At 45.4% G+C, this 22,628-nt stretch overlaps 1 protein-coding gene and 1 long non-coding RNA gene across 8 annotated transcripts in view; one reads left to right on the forward strand and one right to left on the reverse strand.

Annotated features, from left to right (window-relative positions):
* ARHGAP32 (Rho GTPase activating protein 32) overlaps positions 1 to 22,628 on the forward strand; it is a 259,692-nt gene that overhangs the window by 206,239 nt on the left and 30,825 nt on the right. For 6 of the 7 annotated variants that reach the window (XM_069788197.1, XM_069788195.1, XM_069788198.1 and 3 more), the window contains one exon: positions 14,458 to 14,607. In XM_069788197.1, coding sequence (XP_069644298.1) covers positions 14,458 to 14,607 — 150 coding nt within the window. Of the gene's footprint in view, positions 1 to 2,845; positions 2,970 to 14,457; positions 14,608 to 22,628 lie in introns of those variants that run through there. The other variant, XM_069788202.1, reaches the window with a different exon arrangement.
* Positions 376 to 964, reverse strand: LOC138686203 (uncharacterized). The gene is made up of 2 exons (XR_011325577.1): positions 737 to 964; positions 376 to 632 (listed from the first exon to the last, which is right to left on the reverse strand). It is a non-coding gene; the product is annotated as an uncharacterized lncRNA (long non-coding RNA).

Raw genomic sequence — 22,628 nt, forward strand, 5'->3', positions numbered from 1 at the left:
AATGGCTTGAAGCTTCCTTCAGTGGTTAAATTTGCAAAACCAGAAAGTGGAAGAAGCTACAGGGTATATTAGTAACATTTTTTAGGTTACTCTGCCTTCCCAATACTTCTATCTGAAATAACTTTTGGGGGATAGGTTAAACTTCAGAATGCTGTAAGGATTGGATTTGCGACAAGTGTGTGGATGCAGCCTTTTTGTCTATGATGTCAAACGCTCGGGCTTGTTAGCTGTGTTTAAAAGTTAAACATTCATTATCTACCTCTTCTGCTCCACTGCAAGCTTATGAACACGTAAATAGGGGAGAATGCATCTCTTTCGCTTGCTTTTGTTCCTTAAAATCGTCTGGCAAAAGAAATTAGGAACAGAAAATGAGACTCACATGTGAAGATTATTTTATTGTTTTCAGTCAAATATTCAGAAGAAGCGAGAGGGCATCCCCGTACCGTTCAGTACAGGGGAGGGCAAAGATCCCCTGTCTGGGGGCAGAGCCCCGTAAGCTCCAGAGCCAGAGGAGTTACGTCCATGTGGTGATGCGAACAAGCTCTTTAGCCGTGATGCCGTGCTGTGCCAAACGCAGACTTGTCTTTTCCAGGTGCAGAAGAGCCACATCCCTGGTTGCTCAGGTTTCGTTCCTAAAAGAAAGGCATTTTGTAACAAGCATTAAGTATTTTTCTTCATAGGAAACAAAGCGCGGGTGGGGGAAAGGTGTGCCATTGTACACCATGTAGTAAAATACCTCCTCAAGCACTGTTGATCATCAGAGCCATGATTTTCAGAGGTAATACCCAAATCTACAGTTGAGGGAGCTCTGTGTTACTGGTGATGCAGCTGTTCTGTTCCTGCTCTGATTAGCAAAAATAGGATTGTGCGATCTCTGGCCCTAGTTGGAAACTGTGCACCAGCAAAGTGGGCGAACCGGAACAGTTTGTCACAACGTGGTTTATCAGCCTTGCAGGATTCTGCCTGGCCTACATTAAAAAGCAAAAAAAAAAAAAAAAAAAAAAAAACCAAACCAAAACAAAACCCAAACCTGATGGAGGAACCATATAACACATCCTGGCAGTTTTGGGTAGCTGATAGTGTTACTAGTCTGCAGTCCTGTATACTGTTTTGCTATTTTGAATTGTATGTGCATTTTGCATTTAAATTTCGAAAAGCATTGCTTCTGTTGTGTTCGTTCCCCGTTTGTGTTGGGATTTTACCAACTTTTATCAATGGGTTTGATAGGAAGAACATTCCTGGAATGGTGAGTTGGTATCGGGGAGAAGGTTTTCTAATCAGAATTGTACATAAGCACGTATAGAACCGGATTTAGGAGTCAGGCTTGGCTGCTAAGGAAAAAAGTAATGTGTTAGTATGGTGGTTGTCCAAGCAAAACAATTCCAGTAATAAATACCAAGTGTAATAAGTAGCTGGAGAACAAGCATTGTTTGGAGATATGAGTCACCAAACAATTTTGAAAATAACACATTTGCTTGAGGAGAAACTGTGAACACCAAAAAAATGAGTTTTACCCTCCTGATCATCAAGATGTCTGCATAAATAGAAGCAGATTCCTCTCTAATCCTTCTGACCCTGAGGTTGTCCAACTTATCTAGTAAGCCCACACTTTAAAGTGTGTGACAGCAGTTACCGAGATTGATAAACTGCACCGCAGCCTCGTACGAACTGAGTAGCTTGGGGTCAGCGTGGCTAAAAAGAACAGCAGCAGTATTTATTCCTCGAGCACGCGACCGACGCAGGTTAACGCCACCAGCTTCACTGGCACCAGGAAAAGGCTGGAAGGCCAGGCTGAAGTTTCTCCAGCCCCGAGACCCTCTCGGCTTCTGTACCTGCTGCTGGGTGCCGGCCTTGGTTCGGGCTGAGCAGGGATGCCGTAGCTGGCGGTAAAGTCAAGTTACGGTGCGTTCTGCTTTCTGCTCTGGAGCGCATTGTGCTGATGCCGGAGTTTTTTGGAGCTGGGCTGCAAGCTAGGTCACTGTAGAATGATCCGTGTCATTTTGCTTTGTTTTTAAATGGCAGAACTCCCGGAGAATTGTTGATTGCGTTTGTTTTCAGGGATCTGATCAACGGGGCCGCAAAGTGTGTGGGTTAACAGCCACTCAGGAGTGGGAGGGGGCATAATTTCTTTAGTGCTGTAATTAGATTAAGAGAAAGGACACCCTGGGTGCAAAGTGTCCCTGCTGTCCCCAGGGGCAGATGGGGCTCGCGTGTGCCCATGTCCAGTCTGCAGGTTTGGACGCGCTTCTGTCGAACCGTTCCAGCCCGCTCACCGTCTCTCTCCCTTTCGGACGCGCCGAGACGGCCTTTTTTTTGCGTGGACTTGAGGATTTGCGGTGCAGGCGAGAGACCCGCGCTTAAAACGATGGCGCGGGCGCAACCCCTGACCCCTGCAGTCTTGACGAAATCGGGCAGTGAGCGGCGATCCCCTCCGGTTTATCCGGGCGCAAAGGGGCAGAGGAACGAGAAAACCCTGGACGGACTCGAGCGCGGCTCTCCTCGCCCCGTCCTTTGCCACCCGCAAAGTCTGTTTTCGGTCAGGAACCCGCAAGAGGACGGCGAGCCCGTCTCCGTCCCGAGAACAGAGGTTGAGGGAGAGGCGGTGGGTTACCAGAGCCCTGCTTCGCTCCTCACCCTCTGCCCTTCGCCCACCGAGGTCCAAAGGGCCCGGGCCGGGCGGGGAAGCGAGGCCCAGGCCGCGGCCTTTCCAGGGGAGGAGAGCGGGAACCCGCCGGCCCCGAGCAGGCGGCACCTGCGTGAGGCGGAGCCGGGCGGCCGGGGCCGGGCTCGGCGGGGAGGGGCCTGGCGGCAGCCGCAGAGGCGGCGGGCGGGAGGGCGCCCACCCAGCACCGGGCGGCTCCGCCTGCGGCTCGTCCCCTCCTCGGGCCGGGGGCGGGCAGAGCTGGGCGAGAGACCCCCGGGGACAGCGCCGGAGAGGTGCTCTGGCCGGCGGCGAGGAGAGGAGGAAGGTAAGAAAAGGCTCTTTTTTTTTTTAATCATTAACACCCCCCCCCCCCCCCCCCGTGCCCTGCCTCGCATTAGCGTCTTTCTTATGTAAGACTCGCAGCGTATTTTTAGGTTCCTGCCCCCCCCACTTGTTGCTTAGTAACTTGCCAGCTCTTTAATTCGCGGTTTATGGAGAATTAAGTGCCTCGGAATTAAGGTTTTTCTTCGCTGGCCAAGAGGTGTCTTCGCACGTACCGGAGTTATAAGGCGCCCGCCGACCTCCCCGAAAAGGTGGGCAGAGCGATGCCAGGCTGCGACGCCGACATCGTGCCTGGAGCAGAGCTGCTCTTACGCCGGGGCAAGGCAGTCGAGGCTCCTGAATGACTTCTGCTGTGGGGCGATAGCCTGACATCACGTTTTTAGCTGGGTGAAAAAGTACCTGTTACTCAGTTAATTCCCAGCGGTGCGCTCTCATCCGACACCCTGGCTGCCGCTTGTGGACCCGTTTGTTTCTGCTGGGAGAGAAGATCCTCGGGGATCTGTGCCTGTGGGCAGGTTGCCTGGCTTGGTGGTTGGCTTCTCTTGCCAACTCAAGACTAATTAACACCGCGTACTTCCCCCAGCCCCCCGTTGCTAATTGTTTTGCTTCTGTTTCCCTTTCCCTAATCTCTGACTTCAGGTTTCTATTGCGCCTTTCTACTCACTAGGTCCATAGTTGTAAACTATTTTATTGGACTTAGTCTAGGGTCATGGGTGCGTAGCAAGCCGGAGCTGTTAAAGGGAGCCTCTTTCATGTCTGGGATGATTTGTATGAGGATTCCCACCCAAATCCCAGGGCAGAAAGAATTTCAGCTTGCGAGCCCCCTCCGGCGCAGTCAAGTATGCCCCCGCAGTCCTCGGGGTTGCAGAGATGTGAGATCAGTGCTTCCTGCTCAGATTTATACCTAGCTCCCAAAGAGGCAGCTGACAGATGGGAATGTCTAGAATTTGAATTTCAATGGATTTTTGCATATCACTTTATCTTTTTGTTTTCCCTCCCTCCCCAGACTGGCACTCGGAGGACATAGGATGCATTCTTAAGCATAAATATTATTGATGCTGTTGTTCAGGAGAAAAGGGCTTCCTGTTTAAAAATGCTAGTCCTTTGTTTGCTGGAGCCCCAGGGCAGTGAATGCACACTCTGAAAAATAAAATTCCCAGGGAGAGTAGTTACCGTGATCCTAGTAGACACTTTGCAAGTGGCCATGGCTCATCTGTTCGTATTTGTTCAGAAAACCTCCTAGAAGCTATAGTCCATTTTAAGGACTAAATGCCCTGCAGGATCTTATTATTTATGACAGAGAAGACAGGAGGCCTCCCCTTTCCACTCTTCCCCATCCTCCTTTGTTCTGGGCACCACACAGGCATGATAAAAGAGTCTCATTTGAAATCAAAGCTCTGGACTGGTAAGATAAAGGAAAAGAATAAAGCAGGCAAAACAATACAATATCTGCATTCCAAAGTCTTAGAAAGCAGATTTAGTTCGCTGCAAATCCCCAAATGTGTTGGGCCCAATTTTCATTTTCAAGTAAAGCTTTTTTGCACTTCTTTAGCTGTGTAAGGAGGATGTATGGGAAGATGGCATTTTCATCCTCTTTAAAGCTATTGTATCCTGCCGGTGCTGTATAAAGTGACTGTAATGTGAATGAGGCTGATGTCCATTGTCTTGTTTCCACTCCAGATGAGTGGGAGTTGTGCTTCCAAAGGCAGAATCATCTCAGGACTTAATGCAGGTCTTAATAGCGGAATTATAAACAATTTAGAAAGTCAGGGTCGTAAACAGAGAAAGAACCAGACCAATAACAATCTTGGAAGAGTAGGACACTGTAATTTGAAAGGAGCTGGACTGGGCTGTAAACAGCTGCCCTCTGGCTAGTGAAAATGGAGATAGGCATCTTTCGTGAAGGGATTGGGAGAGCAGCACTAACATTACTTGTCGTACTGGGAGTACCGCATACTTCAGAAAAGTCTGTATGCGGAGGATTGAAGTAACGGCTGTGCCGTGTGGTTTAAGAAAAGGGAGGTAGTGTGCTTTGACCCGAGTCTCCTCCTTATTCCAGGTGGATTGCTCGTGTCCCATCCTGATGGAATAAAAAGGTTCCTTCCCAGTGTCTTCCCAAGGCCTTGCGTAAGAGCAAACACCCTCTTGCTCCAGGATTGGGCTCCATCTGCCGAGCTTCCAATTATTCAATTTTCCTTGTTTGTTGATTCATGTCAGATCTTTTTTCATTGCTTGCCTCCTCCCACCACCCAAGCTTGAGCGTGCTGCCATGCAAAACTGGAGCGACTTGACTGCCGCAGTCACTCTGGTTATCCCGGTTTAGCTGATGTCAGGATTGGGCTGAAGCATTATTTGTGTTTGAATGACTAGTGAAGGCTCTGGGCTGCGTGCATGTGTCCAAAGTACTTGACGTTATTCAGGGTTGTCTTGGGTTACTGTCAAGTTTTTGGAAAATCTCCTGCAGCGCTGCTACCGTTTGTAGCAGAAGCAGAAATAGTGTGGGTGAGGCTCAAGCAGCCATGCTGCAGCTTCATTTAGGCTGTTTTGAAGCCTTTCGATCAAGGAAAGATACTGCATGCAGCGTACAGCTGGTGTTTGAACAAGGGAGGGCAAAGGCAGTTTGCCTTCAAATAAGTATGAGTTTGAGAACAGTCGATTCTTGACTTCTCTGAAGCCATGGACGCTGTTGACAGGACAACAAACATTTGGGTTAGGTTGTATTAAAGGGAGGCTGAGGTCAGCCATTAAGAAACTCCATCTGTAAGGATAGGTAGCAGCTCAAGTAATTACCAACAGAGAATGTGTGGCATTTTCGTCACTGGAGGCTGTTGAGTTGGAGAAAGGTCTGGCAGAGAAGCCTGAGGTACAGTTGAACCTGTGCTGGTGTCACCTAATGGGTTAGGTGGCATCTTGGCTCTTGATTGTTCTCCCCTCTCTTCCTTATTTACAAGTATCTGGAGAGTATCTAACACACAGTTACCTGGTTGATGTTGCTGCTTACTTGGGTGATGATGCTTACCTGGTTGTCCTTAATGCTAGTGGGTCACTTGAGGTTCGAGATAAGAAATCTGCTAACCAGTAACGCCTTTCGTGGGGCACAGTGCATCACCTTTGGTGGTGTTCTAAAATAGGGTTTCTTCTAAAAGCTGTACAAATTGCGTAAGTATTAGAGATACATTCAAGTTCCAGTATCACGTTCTCTTTAGTGCGAATTTAGTGTCGCACAAAGGCTTCAGTACATTTTCATGTCAAGATCTCACATACGTATGGGAGTAGTGTGTGCTTGGGCATGCAAGGTCAAATGATCACGATATCCCAAAGCGAACGTGGGTGAAAGACTAACACTGTCTCCCTGACGGGCAGATCTGATGTTTAGTTCTGCTCGAGATAGTTACCCGAGTCAGAACATTATTTTTCAAGAGGATCATTAATCTCGGAGGTAAGCGAGATAAGCGAAAGGACTGCATTAAACTCTGCTGGAACTCATAGACATTTAGCAAAACGTAGTACGAATGAAAGAGAAAATAGATATTTCAAGTGCCTCTTTTGCTGTTTTTCTCCTAGCTCTACGCTTTCCAGTTTGCTCCCCTTGTCTCCCAGTCCCACTGCTGGCCTTGTGACCTCTTTGTGCCACCTGAGCTGCTGCGGCTACTGCTTTGTGTGCTAAATGCCCTTATCTCTATCGTTTTGTTTTCAACTCCCACTTGTTTTCCAGTTTTGGCCTCTGATAACTGGTTTCCTTTGAGCTACAGCCTCATCTCTTATAATTTCCTCACCTCCAATTGCAAGCCCTTGAGGCCCTCATGTTACCTAACCGAAGCCCATCCCTGCTGCGTTGTCACCAAGACCGTATTAACCAGTGCTTCTTTTTTTTCCCAAATAGAATTCAAACATGTTAATGGAATTAATAGATTGACCTTGTCAGCCCTTGTACCTTTGAAACCTCTCTCCTTTCTCAGCTAGCCTTCAGCTAACTGATTTGTATCTCCTAACCATATACTGCTTCCCTCAGGGTAGGTGTGCTGTACTTCAGGGAATTAATTCAGACATGTCCTGTGGTCTGTTTGTTCAGGAGGTCAGGTCATATTATCTTAGTGCTCCCTTATGGCCTTAGAGTCTATGAAAAGATCCGATGTATCTTCAACCTGGAAAGTATTGTGGATTTCTTGGTATCAAACTTTCCTATCTGTACGTCGGTGACATACATATGCATCTAACTAACCTTGCGGCTGCCTTTCTTATCCCATTATAAATACTCCACAATTTTGGCAGAATTTGGCAATGAAGAGCACGGAAAGAGTTTTTGCCATTGTGAATAGTTCCTGGTTCTTGTACGCATTTTCTCATTGACATAAATAAAGAAACCTTCTCCAGACAGTTCAAACTGTAGATAATCCTTGTGCGTGTCACTACAGATGTGTGATTTTAGTTAAATAAATAATGTTGAAAACAGTCAATGCTGCTGGTCAGATATGCTGTTAGCTTTTGAATTTGCAGTCTTCTGTCTCTGGAAGAGGACTGATGGGACTCAAATGCAGTGGAAGCTGACAGAAGTTATTGTATAATCTGGGCATGAAAAAGCACCAAGTGAGTTGCCAAGCTGGTCGATCTCTGATGCCAGATGTTCCTATGCTAACCAAAATAAGCCGGTACTCCCAGCTTGAGCCAAAGGCTGAGGGTGGCAAGGACAAGGAAGAGCTGCAGTTTTGCTGAGATGATTGCTCACAGACACTGCCCAAGGGATGGCTCCAGAAGCCTGGGCAGATACAAGAATACGTGCACCTTCCTTATTACTAGACTTTGTAAATAAGGACAGCAACATCACTTATCGGTTTTAATGACCTACTTTACTCTCCGTGTCTATGGTGCTCTTGTGATAGCTGGAAATATGTGCTTATTCTTGGCTAATTCTTGTCATCATAGTTAATTTTAATGGTTTTTATCTAATGACACTGAAATCAATCACCTTTAACGTATTTTGTGACTTCTTATAACACAGAGGCCAGCCTTAACTGATGTCAGCCTGGCACAAGATAAACGCTGCAGCATCAAAAAGCACACAGCATTTTTATTTTATTTTTCTTTTCTTTATAGAGCAAATCAGTAAGTAGACATTTGTGAAGGTTATTGGAAGTAGAAGGATATTTTTAAACTCTCACATCTATGGAATTTTAAAATCTCTTTCTGAAAATCTTTATGACCAGCGAGGGAGCCCAGTGTAGCGATTAGTGCAATTATTGATGTGGTGTTAGTTGGTCCTTCTTCAAAACCGGCATCCTGTTCAAGGACTAAAGGACGGTGCTTGGTGGTGCATGGTTCCAGATTCTGGTTGAGTGTTTAGGGCTGTATAAATTAGCTTCCAAAATAGAATCTGCTGTGGCAGGAGGAAAGGAGTAAAATGTCTTGTTGCTAAGGAACATGACAGAGAACTGGGAGATGTGACTCAGTTCTTGGCTTTGTATAATTTCTCTTCAGTAAGATGTGGGTCCACAGAGCATGTCTTTCGAAGTGTGAAGGGATGGATATTAAAAATATTTACTGAGGTTTTAAGGAGGGGCCGAGATAACTGATGCTGTGTGGGGAACTGGCTGAACTCAGTCCACTCACAGAGTTAAATGTGTTCCTGGGGGTTTGCAGAATCAAGAGCGTAGGAAATAGGTGGCAAAACCACCCCTGGCTTCTCATCTCCTGATTCCGGGTACTGCTCTTTCTTCAAAAGAGTCTGTTGCTGCTTTTTCTCTCCGTGCAGTAGAGTTTAATTTTACGGGAGAATGGGTCTTTAGGGGCTAATAGCCTGGAAAAATTTTAGCTTGACTTGCTGTAAATCTCTCTTCAGAGAGGATGGATTTCACTTTTGTTTTGTAGTACCTAGCTGTGCTTTTTTTTACAGCATTCCCGCACCTTTTTCCATCTTTGACTTTGTGACGGGATATAGCAGTTTGTTTATATATTTTAAACTATGCAGCCACACATGTTCTTGCTTTTGACCTTAGCACCGCGCTCTCCTCGCAGCAGGGGACAGCTGGGTTCTGTAGCGTGTAAAATCATTGTTAATAATAAGAGAAACAAACACGCTGGCCATGTGCTGGGAATGTGGGTCAGCGTACACCCTCCAAGATTTTCTCGTAGAGTCAAAGTTTATGAACCCTGTCTTAGAAAACATGCTGCTGACAGCAATCCTGTGAAGAGGATTTTGTCTAGGCCTGAGTTCAAAACCAAAAAATTGTCGATAGCAACAGGAGATAAAGCAGGTGTTCTTTATTTGTTTATCACGGGTTTGTTTTCCCTTAGGCCAAAGTGTAAGAAGGTTGCAGGGGGACAGGCAGTGGGTTTGTGAGGGTGTCCTATAGGAAGGTGCCATTATCCCGTTCGGAATATGTTGCAGGGTCACCGTATGCCTGGACGTCTGCCGAGTGAGCGCTTACCTTTTTTGTGCACGTAAATGTGCAAGCCTTGAAATCTGCTGTTTGCTTTTTTTCTGTTCTTTGTTTCCCCCGGTCTTTGAAAAGAGGCAGGGTGTGTGAGATGGGAGATGCTGTCCAGGGCTGCAAGGTTGGCTGTATTGCATTTTGTTCTCAGAGCCCTTGCGTCGTGGGGTTTTTCATACTGAAAAGGGAAGGAAAATGCATGCGCAAAATAATACCGCGGACACAGAAAGGCTGCATTTATTAAAAGACTCTCCTGGTTGGTCACCATGATTCAAAGCCAAGGAGCCAGGAGCTCTTTTCCATCCTACCTTTCCCTTTTTTGCCAACAGTTTGGGCAATTGTAATTAAATATTACATTTTAGACATGGGCTCAGGAGGAGTTTTACGGCCCAGACATGATGCTTCTGCAGTTTGGGCCGGGACACATGGTATCGTTGGACTGCGTTCTAATCTTACGGGTCTAAATCCAGGGTAACCGCATCCCTGTCAAATCTCTACGGGCACAGGAGGGATCAGAAGTTGGCACTCCATGGCTTGGTTGTGCCTCAGCGACTTCAGCTCGTTTGCCAGCAGGCTGAGGGTATAGTTCTGCAGCGCGTTGGCTGTGGCAGGGAGCTCAGCGTAAGAAGGTCCAGTTTTCTGCGGTTTGCTCGGCCGCCCCCTCCCTTGGGCTGCCCCAACTGCTCATGCTCTCCTGCCGTAAGAGCATCAAGTGCAGCAGATTATTTTTAATCTGGGTCGCTGTGGTGACTTAGCTGGCAGCGCGACCTTGCAGAAAGGTGCAGGAACACAACAGGAGTGCCGCGATGGCCGGGGAGGGCAGCGGGTCGGAGAAGACGCGGGAGACCCCAGCATATCCCAAAGAGATCCCCGTGAGCTTTCCAGTGGGTTCCCAAAGTAACCCAGGAAGAGCATATTGTGCTGAACAACAGCCGTGAAACTACTTTGAATCAGCTGATGGCTGAAACATTTCTCCAGTAAACAAGCTCCGTGAAGTATATCCCAAAGTGCCTTTTCAGTCTGCGGCATTAGGGTGAATGAGCCCTGCTTTTAGTGAAGTAATTGTTATTTAATAGTTTTTATCAATGTCAGGGGAACTTCGGGCCTCGCTTACGCTACAAAAGCTTGGTGGTATAGCAACAACGGCACGGCTTGATTGATAAACATTCCTCGGGGAGGTACAGACTATGGCAGTTGCCCAAAACCACAATAAACTACCTGGCATGAGTAGTCCTTTTTCTTCCCTCCCTTCCCATCATATATAAAGGCTTTGGCCAGCATAGTTATGTCAGCTGAGGGTGCGATACGTTTTCTCACTCCTAATTGACACATTTGTGCCAGCAAAACTTCAAAAGTAGTCCAACCTCAGGTGCAGTATTTTTGTTTGGATTTCGATTGGGGTTTTTTTTTTAGTCAGTCTCACTATGCTAGATGGAGAATTTGTCTTTGCTTGTTCAGGCCAGGATACTTAGCCAGACCTGCCTTTCTGCAGAAAATTAGCCCCTCCTCCTTCTAGGAAAGCCTCTATTTCTTGGTAAATGATTTGTTTTATAGTAGTTAAATCTGAGGTGGAAAGTAATATGGATAAATGTTAGGAATTTTGTTTGCCTTTCAGTTGGTAACGCAGCAGCATCTCTGACTATAGCAACCGTTTAAAATGGTCTGGTAGTAATGCTGCTTTATGGTCTGAACTTACTTCTGTGACACTTGTTGACCTGAACACCTCACATGGAGACACAGACTGTGAATGGTTCAGATTTATCATATCCCCGCTTTATTGCCGGGACAATAAAGGTAGAAAAGGGCTAATTATTTTATCCACATCTCCTTCGTTTGTAACTTGTAGACTTTTTTCTGGTCTAAACCCTGCGCCTTGATTCCTTAACTTACTTGCATGCGTTAATTCTGGGTTTTTCGAGATCAGCAAATGGGTGCAGGAGTGTAGGACAACTACTTGCGCTGCAGCAGAACACCACTTGCTATTGCTGGTACTGTCACCAGTGGGACAGCAAAGGTTTGGGACCAGTGTTTTGGAGCAGAAAACATTTATTCTGCAGGATCCTTGGTAGCAACGTTGGCGTAGGTGCTTATCCAGAAACTAGGACTGCTGTGCTAGCTTCATCTAAACCAAAATGCATCAGAAATTAAATCTCTCTTAGGATGCATCGCTGGTTTGCGGGTCAAATGATGCCAGAGGACTTGGAAGCAGAGTAGAAAGCATTTCACCTTTTTTTGTTATTGGCAGAAAGAGCATACCTGACAGCCTCCTGAGCTCTTACAGCTTATAAGGATAGCTTATTCTTATCAGACACCTACTTGCTTTTTTGTTCTTTTTTCTAACCTGTCAGCAAAGAGATGACTGCTTGGATGTTCTCGCTGTTCTCTTTTCTTCCCCACCCAGGAGAAGCCTAGCTCCTATCTGTGAATCATTCATGCGTAGGTATAAAACTCTGAAGTTGGTTTAGCCTGAGAAACTCTCTTACAGAGTAGGCAGTGATTCAGAGAAGAGCGGTGCGGGAAAAACTGTGTTTAACCAAGGAACCATGCAAATGTTCCAACAGGCCGCTGATAAGTGAATTTCTGGTTACTGAACCTGCTCAGGCATTGCCCTGACAGTGCCTCGGACTGTTGCACTGGTACACTATGGGAGTGTGTTTGTAGGAGTCTACTTAATGATGCAGAAAACAAGACAATTATTTTAACCTGTACTGAGTGGCTTAATGGCAGAGCAGGTTTATTGTGTTTTAAATATTTGGGTCTCCTTTCTGGTTAGTTGTGTAAACAAGTATCAATACCGAGTGAAGTACATCCTTGGATCATAGGAGTGTATCGGTTGCACCTTTTTTTCTTTTTAAGGCCTGAGGTGGCACCCAAAAGTCACTTGGTGACCTGGTCACCAGCATTAGTAGAGTTTCTGCAGTACTGGAATTGGATGCATTTTTCTCCATTTTAAACCCATTACCTGATGGATTCCTTTTTCATTAAGTCAAGCAAGGTACTTCATGAAGAACTGTATACGGCGTCTGTGAAATGATTCAAATGAATACGTACATATTAGTAATTGCTTTATTTGTCTGTTTATTTGACTGTTGTAAAAAGCATCTGTCTCGGGTCTATCACCTCCAATAGCATTATCTCAGGAGCCCGAGGGTGCTAACGCTTTGAAATTCCACACAAGCCAGGATGAGACTCTGTCTCCATTTATTCCTGAGTGGGGCTGACAGGAGATGATAAATGAGCCCTTACTTTACTGTGATGGTGGATACCACCAAAATCTATCCTAACTTTGTTTGGCATGTCAACACAATCTGTTCATTTATTGTGTGCAATTAAAAAAAAACCTCAAACTGAAAACATTCCTTTAATTAAAGCCCCCATAGCCACAGTTTGTCATGCTCAGTGCTTCTGCATTTTGTTAAATGATTCGGGTTCGACTGCCGAGAACGCAGACGTGGGGTTTGTTGGTGATTTTAGGTTTTCAGGTATTCAGATGTATTCCACTGTTTAAAAGGATTAAAACATCATGAAGCATAGCATGGTATAACCTTGTTCTTGGGAAGAGGTTTCTCATGTTGACTGGTTGAAGAATACCCTGTCTGCCTGTATGAAGCATTGCTGCATAAATCTCTGTTTTGCCGAGTCCCAGCTTCCGAAGCTGCTCACCGAATTTCAATTTTGTGCGTATTAGCGAGCAGGAGTGACACTGGAGAGATGCACCTTTGTCACCAGGGGTCTTCATTGCTTTGGGGGTTGGTTTGAAATGGTGTGACTCTGCTGAAATTTGATTACAGTGCTTAAGGGTTTTAATGCAGGTGAAATACACGGTTGTCTTTCCTCTCTGGGATCTGAGGCAGGAGCGGGGGAGCGATGGGTGCTGCAGGAGCCTTTACAACTTCCTAGAGCTGTAAAGGCTTCCTCACAAAGCACAGCCGTTTATACCTAGTGATTTGTTCTTTTCAATAGAACTCTTCTGTTGAAGTTAAACTGCTTTTAAATCATGTATACAATGGCACTTTTGTTGGGGAGGCAGGAGCTCTCTGGCTTTCAGAGGGCCTCAGGAAGAAAAGTTGACCTTCAAGGGCATTGTTCTGCTTCCCATTCAAACCTGGCTCGGCCTCTCCTCCTGATTTGCATGAGCTTATTTGTGTCGCCCACTTCTGCCCTGTTGTGACTCTCCCTTTCGTTCAACTGTGGATTATGCTCCTTAGCGGGACTGGATGGTTTTAACAGGGTGACCGATTTCACCGGCATTGCGCAGAGAAAGGGAGCAGGAGGCTTGGAGGGATGGCTCCCGAGCTATGTTCTCGTCTCTTTGTAGGCTTCTTATATTTATTCTGGAGGGGATAAACTGTGTCTCTTCAAATCAGCTGCCTTAGTTTTCTATTAAATAAAACAGACAGTGATGTTTTTATCTCGCAATGGCTTGAGAAGACCCAGGGAGCTAATAATGCCCTGGAATGGGCTGTACTTCCACAGCTGCAGCGAGGTTCACTAGAATTGCAGGTGTGCTGGCAGGGCGGTCTGTAGCCCTTAGAGCTAAATGTCCTCTAAGTTCAGATATTATTAGTCATTCGTTTGTTCTGGAGGCGCCTAAGACTACTAGAATGAGAGCCAGTAACAAAGCGTTTATTTCTGCTGGTAGATTTTTGTGCTGAGTTTGTCAATGTACGTGAGATTCCTCGTTTTGTTAGTTTAGCCTTGTTCCTTCTTCCAGAGATGAAAATTGTAGCTCTCAGGTGCTGCCTATTCTCCAGCACGCTGTGACTCTCCTTTAGTACACTCCCACCTGAAGCTGCTTTGCAGATCAGTGTGTCTTCATGTTAAACTCTTCCATTACAGCTGTCTCCTGTTATTTCTGCGCTAGCCAAGAATTAGAACAAAAGCCAAGTCTCTGTTAGTATCAGACCTTGGAAAATCCGTTTCTGTAAATAATTGATATTAATGTTACTACAGTTCTTACGTGCTCTGTGGAACGTGTTATGCTTGGCCTTGCCCAATTGAGCCAAATCTAAAAGGAAGTGGTTTTTTTATTTTGTTATGCAGTGTCGAAAAAACACGGCAAGCTCATCACCTTCCTTCGTACATTCATGAAGTCGCGCCCAACAAAACAGAAACTGAAACAGCGGGGGATCCTGAAGGAAAGGGTGTTTGGCTGTGACCTGGGAGAGCATCTTCTCAACTCTGGCCATGACGGTAAGAAACAATCCGTTCTTGAGTTCTTCCTCTGTTGGGAATCTTGCTTTTGGGTGATCACAGCTAGGAAAGGGTACCAGAAGAGAAATGTGTAACAAAAATCGATGGCTGAAAGAAAAATTGAGGCTAATGCTAATGAGAAGCATTGTGGTTCGCCATGGGAGCGCTGAAGATGGATGGAACTACTGAATATGAGTTCTCAACCTCTTGAAGTCTTCAAATAAATATTAAATTTTTTTTTGCAGGGAAATAAACTTTATTAATGTGTCAGTGTCAATGAATAATTAACTGGCAAGTTAATATTTAACGTATGTTAAATCCATACGTTTCTCTAACTCAGTACCTTTGTATGATTCTAGCACAATTTGCAATGTAAATCCTTCATCCGCCTTTACCCTTGATTTCACAAAATTTATGGGAATTGACTGGATGTTATGTTTTGTCACAGCTTACTTTTCTCTCATTTGTTACGGTGAGTTTTCTGTAGCTCTTCTCAGTCCCCTTCACCTTCCCACCAGCAGTTTAGGGAGGTAGCAGAAATGAGCTGTGCATTCCAAGAAAAAAAAAAAAACCCACACAATTGCTCCTACTCTTCCTCGGATGAACTTTTGTTTCACGTGCTCTTTCCTCCCCTCTCCCTGTGACTTACCCAAGCTAGGCTGTGAAGTCGGGGAGGTACCTGCATTGCCGAGTAGCAAACAGAGGACTCGAATTCTTTCACAGTTCGCTAGCCAGGGTTGTTCCCATAAATGGCCCATGCTGAGGGTTATTTAGAAAAGCAGCATGGAGCAGCCATGGGCTGGAGCCAGTTTGCCCAGGAGTTAAAGCCATCAGGAAATTAGTGATGGGTGTAGCATCACTGTCTGGCTATGTCAGCTTGTTGATCTGTTTCGTATTTTTGCTCCTTGCCTAATGCAGTAGATTTTGCAGTAGACCTCTTATGCCAAAGTTGTTAATGTGATGTCTCCCAGCTTTTGTGTGCAGGCTGAAGGAGAAATGACGTGTGGGGTAGGAAAGGAGTTTCTCTGTTAAATTTATTTTCAGTGGTACTTCGGACTCCTGGTTCGTATGAGTGCCTTTTGGAAAAGGGATGGTAAAGGGTGGGGAGCTGGTTTGTGCACTTTTTCCAACTGATTCAGTTGGTAACAGCACTGTGCACTCCCTTGCCTGACATGAAGTGTTTTACTACCACTTGGTGAATAATATGAGCTTGTTCTTGTGGAATCAGGACTGTGGCAAGGCTCGTTGGCTCGTTAATTGAAACCAGTACAGATCTTTATTGCTGGGGCTTGAAAAGCATCAGAGCGCCAGAAACTGGATGGTTTGGAGACAGAAACAGACAGTAACCCATGTAAGAACTACATCAGGAGTAGGTAATTTACACCGCCGGGTAGCTATAGAGCTGGGTTTATAGTCGTGCTGTGGGAGCAATCTTGGAGGGCAGGAGACATGCCAGCAGGGTGAGCTCATTAATGGGAAAGAGAGAATTCTCTTATCCCCAGCCCTCCTCCTGTCCATTTTAGTTAGGCACAAGTCAGCAATAATTGAAGCTTTTCCCTGCCCTCTGCGCTGACTTCTTCCCCTGGCTTTAAGGGGTGCGCATTTTATTTAGCATTAAAAGACACATCCCGAGCTGCACTAAACCATTCTAACTCCACTGGAGGCTCCTGTTTGACAGTCTGTAGGAGCTCGCCACTTGTTCTGGTCACTCCCCTCGTATCACGTGCGACTGAGTGACTGTGACTGAGCTGTGCTAATGAGGTCTCTTCATCTGAGAAGTTACCAGTTGCTTTCACCCTTGATTTAATAACTCCTTTCCTAACTCCCTGGAGTGAAGCAGATCCAATTTGAATGTTGCTAACAGGGGAATGTCTCCATTTCACACAGTGGGATTGTTTTTTTTCTGTGTGATTCAGCTCTCTGACCTGTATTCCAAGTGACGTAATCCCCAGGATTGGTTTTGTGGAGACATTTCTGGGTTCCTGTGAATCAAGCTCCATGCAGGCACAGCATTTTAAGATCCCCTCATTCTGCAGCATTAATGTTGCTCGGTCTTGGAGCCAAATGTAGCGCTGATCTGCTGAAAGAGGACTGAGGTATCACAGGAGATCCGAAGTTGAATTTGATAGAGCAAAGATGCAGTCCTGCTCCTTCGCCACATAACCAGAACATAAACTAAGTGTTTTTATAGGAGCACAGAGCACTGTAGCTGAAGTCTGTGCATGGTACTGACTCGTAATGCTTTGGGATTACAACCGTAAAACATCTCACTTCAGAAAAAAAAACCAAAAAGAACCCAATACCTTCACAGATTGGTTTGGGTTAATGCTAGTTTTGATGGGTTGCTGTCCAATACCCGAAAGATTTAGCAGGACTGAAGGAGAAAATTACACTGTCCACAGTGCTTGAAATGAATTGCAAGGCATTCCTGTGCTCCTCAGAAATGCAATATCGAACCAAACTAGAGTTATGTTAAGAATTTTATTAATTATCAGCTTTGGGAAGCTGACAAAGCCTACATTCTCAAGAATTCGCTGTGAAACAACACGAGCAGTCCCAATTTGGCAGTCACGAACATCTGAAACTTTGCTTGTCTTTTAGATAGGAAATGGGGAGAGAGGAGCAGACCGAGAGAATAAAAGGGGTAAGGAAGGACAAAAACTGAAATAGGTCTGACTTTTTTTTTACTAAACACTGTGTTGAGGCAGCTGGCTCCAATTGCTTAGCTAGGAGAAGAGTGTGTTTGCTATCGTGTGTCTGTATACCCAGAAGGGAATTTAGAAACACAGAGGAAATGTTTTACCTACTGCAGTATGTTGTCTTTCTGTGGGCTCAGCAATAAATCACTCTCATTCTGCATCCGTTGCGCCTCTTTCAAAAGGAGAATAAATTGCCATGAGATGTATAGGAGGAAAGCGATACAGAAACGTGACGTGTCTTGCTGTTACGGAGCAAGAGCCCAGGCCATACCATCCTGCAACGCTCCGTACACATGCTTTATGCTCAGCATGTGCTGAGTTCTGAACTAGCAAAGCATTTCTCTTAGTTTACCTGAGGTTTTGAGATTAGTCTTGCGCTGAGGCAGAGTGCCCGCTTTTCTGAAAGGGTCCTCTCAGGCTGGCGTGACAGAACTTGCATCTGCTAAACTTCAGGGTATAATATGTCTGTTTACTGGAGTTTCTCCTTAGGGAAGGGTGTCTGGGTTAAGATGGGGTGAGTGGAGCAAGCAGGCTGGTGTTGCTGCTGCCTTTTCATCTTTGATGAGGATGCAGTTTGTCATTTTTTTAATTGATGTGTATGGATCCGAGAAGTGACACTGTAAGCAGGGATAGGAAGGGAGGTAAGGTTTTTAACAAGTGTTTACAGTAACAGCGGTAGGGGTGAGTACTGTACCTGAAAATCTTTCTGTGTGCCTCGTGATTCATGTTGGGGGTTGCGGTGACTGTTGGGCTGGCAACTGGAGACAGGCAGTGTCCTGGGGTTTGGTTTTGGTTTTGTTTTTTTTTTTAATTCCAGTTTGTAGTGCGCTGACACTTTGAGCTCTCCAAACAATGATGGAGCCCTTCTGTGGTAGGAGTTGTACCTCCGCAGGGTGTGAAACCGTCCTTTCCCAAAGGCCCCTTGTAGACAAGATAGCAGGGAGGGGAAGGAAGCATCATTATCCAGTTTCTTAGATGAGGGTCTGAGTCACGGGCAGATCACACGATTATTTTTCAAAATCATCTGTGTTCCAAGCTGCTTTGGAAAATGGGAGCGAGGAGCCACGGGGCTCCTGGTCGCTGGGCTGGGGTGTGCATAGGTGTGTTTCTTCCAGGGAAAGAAAGAGCGGTCTGTCCTTTCGGTTCCTCTTCTCTGTCACATGTTAGTACTGAATTATGGGCTGGTACCTGAAGGAGTAAAACCGGTTTTGACGTGAGGGATTTTTGACTTCTCTGTTGGGTCTAAATCTAGCAAAGGTTGTGGTGATGCTCACTTCAAGCATGTTGGTTTGCACAATCTTTCTCCAGTCAGCTCTAGTCGCCCAACGGAGCCTGCCTTAAGAGGCCCGTCTCCATTTAATTTTAGCATGTTATTCATTTGTTGGCCCCTTCTGGGTTTTGAATACTTCCCCTGCCAATGAAGCGTCATTTGGAAGCAGACCAAGCTTAGTAGGGAGTAGCTGTTTCTTCATCGCCCTGAGAGATGTTCCCAGTTGGTTTGGTGCTGTTGACGCCTGCCATGCTAGTTCGTTTTATGGAGCTGCGAGATGGCAGCAAATTCAGCATAACCCCCGACTCGTGAAGAGGCCTTGTTCCCTTCCTAGGAAGAGAGACTTTTTTCCCCATGGTTTTTTTTCCTCTCAAAGGAAACCAGATAGATCTTAAATTTAGCTTGACCCCAATTAGAAAGAATTGTGCTTGCAGAGGATGTTTGTCTAGCGTGGGAGCTGGTTAAATGCTGCGTTGCAGCATCTGTACCGTCTCCTCGTTTGCGCCTCAGAATATTTCGAAACGGAGCTCTGCGCAACTTCTGAATTTATGACAAGTGTCGGAGTCCGCAGTAACGTGGCTAGCAGAAACGTTGCGCTGGGCTGCACGGAGAGGCCGGTGGATTGGAAGGCTGGGCAGGTTCTTGGACAGAGCCGCGACGCGAACGGGGAGGCTGCGCGGTCGCAGGTGCGGCATTGCAGCTGCGGCGATGCCGTTTCTCTCCGGCTTCGGGAGCCCGGGGTTGGTTAGCCGCCACTCGGTCTCTGGCGTGGTCAGAGAGCCAGAGAAAAGCCACATCGCTCTTCTGAGAGCAGATGAGGGATTGCTTCGCGATGTAGTTTATATTGCTGGGAATAATGTGCTGGAATTACTTGGGCTATGGAGGATGGGGTATAAAATACTAGCAGTTCTTTTTCTGTGCTGAAAATCCTCCTGTTGCCTGGCACTTTGGTAAAGGTGATCATTTCTCTCTTGGCGGTTAGAGTGGAGCACAGGCTAACCCTGGCGTACCCTAAAATGGTGGTATCAAGTGTTCGTTTCACGAGGTAATCCATACAGTACAGTCAGCTGTATTCACAGAGGATTTTGTAGGCTAAAAGCAAATGGTATTTTTGGTACCTCTTTATTATTCATTTATTGCACTGACATGTCATCAGCTTCCATGACTGGAAAAGATGGATTTAGAAATGGCACTCACTCATTTTTAATCGACCAGTTTCCTATGTTGAAGGATCTATACCTCATTTTTTAATTATAAGAAAACACCAGTGATCTGTAATCAACGGGAAGAGGTATTGCTTTTCTTGCTGAGAAAGTAAATGCCTGTGAAAGACAGAGTTTACTAACACACCTGATTCTTGCTGTCCATCCGTCCTGCTCTTCCCAGTTCCTCAAATTTATTAGCAATTATTTTGGGCAAGTTGGGTAGGATTAAATAAAAAATAAAAGGAAAGCTGACACTTCAAAACTGTGTGCAAGTTCAAATTATAGCAGATGCCGGATCTTGATCTTGTTATATACTGGGCGCTAGCAACAACTGTTTGCAAGGGATGGTTTTATTCTCTTGTGCTGCTTGTTATGCTCTCCAGATAAGCTCCTTAACAGCACCTTGGGATTTCTGGTGACATCACGGCTTGTTCTGGGTCCTCCAGTGTTACCCTTCCCTTCAAGCGATCCCCTGGCTGCAGTTGGGTGATGTAGTTGCCTTTGATGCTAATTTATTGCAGATTTGAGTACAGGGAGAACACTGTTACCGGAACAGAGTAACACAAGGAACCAGAGCTCGGGCAGCGTCTTGGCAGGGATCTATAAAAATCTGGTTCCCCTTAGCTCAAGCAGAAGTTTGGTAATCTATATGTCATCTCTTTGGTTCCTAGGATTAATGCGAGGAGTCCCTTTTACTAGCTAATAATTTTCATTATAAAAGTCTGCCTGGCTGGCTTTGGATCTTTGCCATCTGTGAAGGAAGCCTTGATTTGGAATTGAGGACAGCTGAGTCTTACATATTTATTAATTTTAGATTTTCTTGATGTTTTAACTCTTAGAGGGTAAATGTAACCAGTTTCCACTCTGTCTCTCTTACTGCTGAAGAATGAAATTGAACATGACAAACAAGAAGCAAAGCAAACTTTGCTGAAAAGTAGAAAGTTATAAATATTTACAGAACTGTTGCTTTTTTCCTTTCCTTTCTTTAAATACTGTTCTTAACTGTAAACACAAGGCACACCCTGAAAGCCAAGAACTTCCAATTTATGTTCTGAAGGCCCAGCTGAAACCCCTGCTCATGACGTCCTTGGTAGGGAATTGGTTTGTGCCAAGATTTTCGCTTCAGAAGGACTTCTTAGCATTTGCAGGGCTCCCATCAGAGATAGATCCTCAAGCTTTTACCCGGGCCCACTACAGTTCAAACAGCGAATCGTTAGGTCGCTGTACAGCAGCCCCGGCGTGTAGCTCCCCAAGTATGCTTGGAATTGTTACGACTTGAACACTGGCAACCACATCAGTAGATTTGTTTAAGCAATAGCTTCGTGTTCTCATACAAAGGTTTATTGAAGTGCTGCACGAAAAAGGTAGGTCGTGTGTGTTAGCCATAACATTCAGATCAGAGCGATGAAACGGGCCCCAGTCATGACGGTGGGCTGAGGAGAACATTGGCTGTGGATGAGGCTGAAGGTTTATATTAGATGCGTTCATTCTGTGAATGAACCTCGGGGCATTTTTGTACTTTTAAGAGGTATTTTCAGAGTATCCAAGCTGACAGGTTTGAATGGGAGCTAAAAAGTTTCAAACCTCCAAGTAGGTTCAGATCTGGCATCCTGCTTTTACTTCTGTCTCTGTTTTTAAGCATTTACATACCTAAAGGAGTTCATGATTAGGACATAAAGCTGAGTTTGGAAGGATTTGTTTGCAATTCTCTTTTCTGCTAAGACATTTCTTGAGTGACTTTGGGCAAGTCCTTTAAAGTAGGATTCTTCTCCTTTGCTCTTAGGCATCTAGCAGTTATCCAGGTCTAAGGCCCATTAAAGCAGATGGGTGTATCTGGAGGGTGATTCACTTCATCTACCATAATATAGGCGTTTAAAAGAAAAAAGAAGTGGATCCTAACTTCTCCGTTGGCACCGCAGGAAAAATAATGCATCCTTACTTAACCAATAAATTTTGTAATGCCCCTCCTTTGATACCTTGGGAAGGAGAGCCATAAACAAAAGACATGGCAAGTGGAGGATTCATATACAGGGCTACAGCTCACAAATCAGGGGGTGTATCTTGTGTTTCCCGACAAGCCTGCCTAATGCAGGTGTTGAGGAAACTGGAAACCTTCCTGTTCTGCCTCCCTTAGTAGCATTTTTCTGTGCGCTGTGGTCCTATTGAGAAAATGGGAACTAATTGTATATAGTACGTGGCTAGTCATTGTGAAAGGGCAAATCCTACACCAGAATATCGTATTTAGTTAACAAGAAATTGTAACTGGTCTGTCAGTGCCCATGAAGGAGTTCAGGAGACAGTTGCCTATGGATAGGGAGAACATGGTTTTCCATCAGCAAGTTTTTTCCACTACTTGAAACTTTAAAAGTTGTTTATAAGCTGCATGCCACAGAGATACATTAAACTTTTTCTCCTCCCCAAGTGATTTATTTTTGTGCTTGAGAAATCATTAACAAGGGGAGGATTTGACACATACTCTTACTGCTTTGCCTTGCGTGTTGGAGCCCAAACTGACCGTCTTTGTTTCTTATGATCCTTTATCATTTCCTGCTTGTTTTATGTTACGCAATGAAGAAATACTGGCCTGCCTCAGCATTTTCACTTGCATCTGAGTCCATGTTTGCCACACCTCAGTGCACAGACAGCGTAAACGGGGGAAAAAATGGTTGCAAAGTTGCATTCTGGGGCAGTAATTCAGTGGGGCTGTTGTGATTTGACGGCCCCTTTGAGCTCACAGGTAATATCGGCCATACCATTCCATTCATCCTGCTGTCCTGCTGGCTGTTATTTCATTTGGCTGTCCCTTTTTTCAAGAGGGTGGCAATATATTGAAACCAGTCAGCCTCA

The sequence above is a fragment of the Haliaeetus albicilla genome, chromosome 7 (genome assembly GCF_947461875.1).
Source record: "Haliaeetus albicilla chromosome 7, bHalAlb1.1, whole genome shotgun sequence".
Lineage (NCBI taxonomy): Eukaryota > Metazoa > Chordata > Aves > Accipitriformes > Accipitridae > Haliaeetus > Haliaeetus albicilla.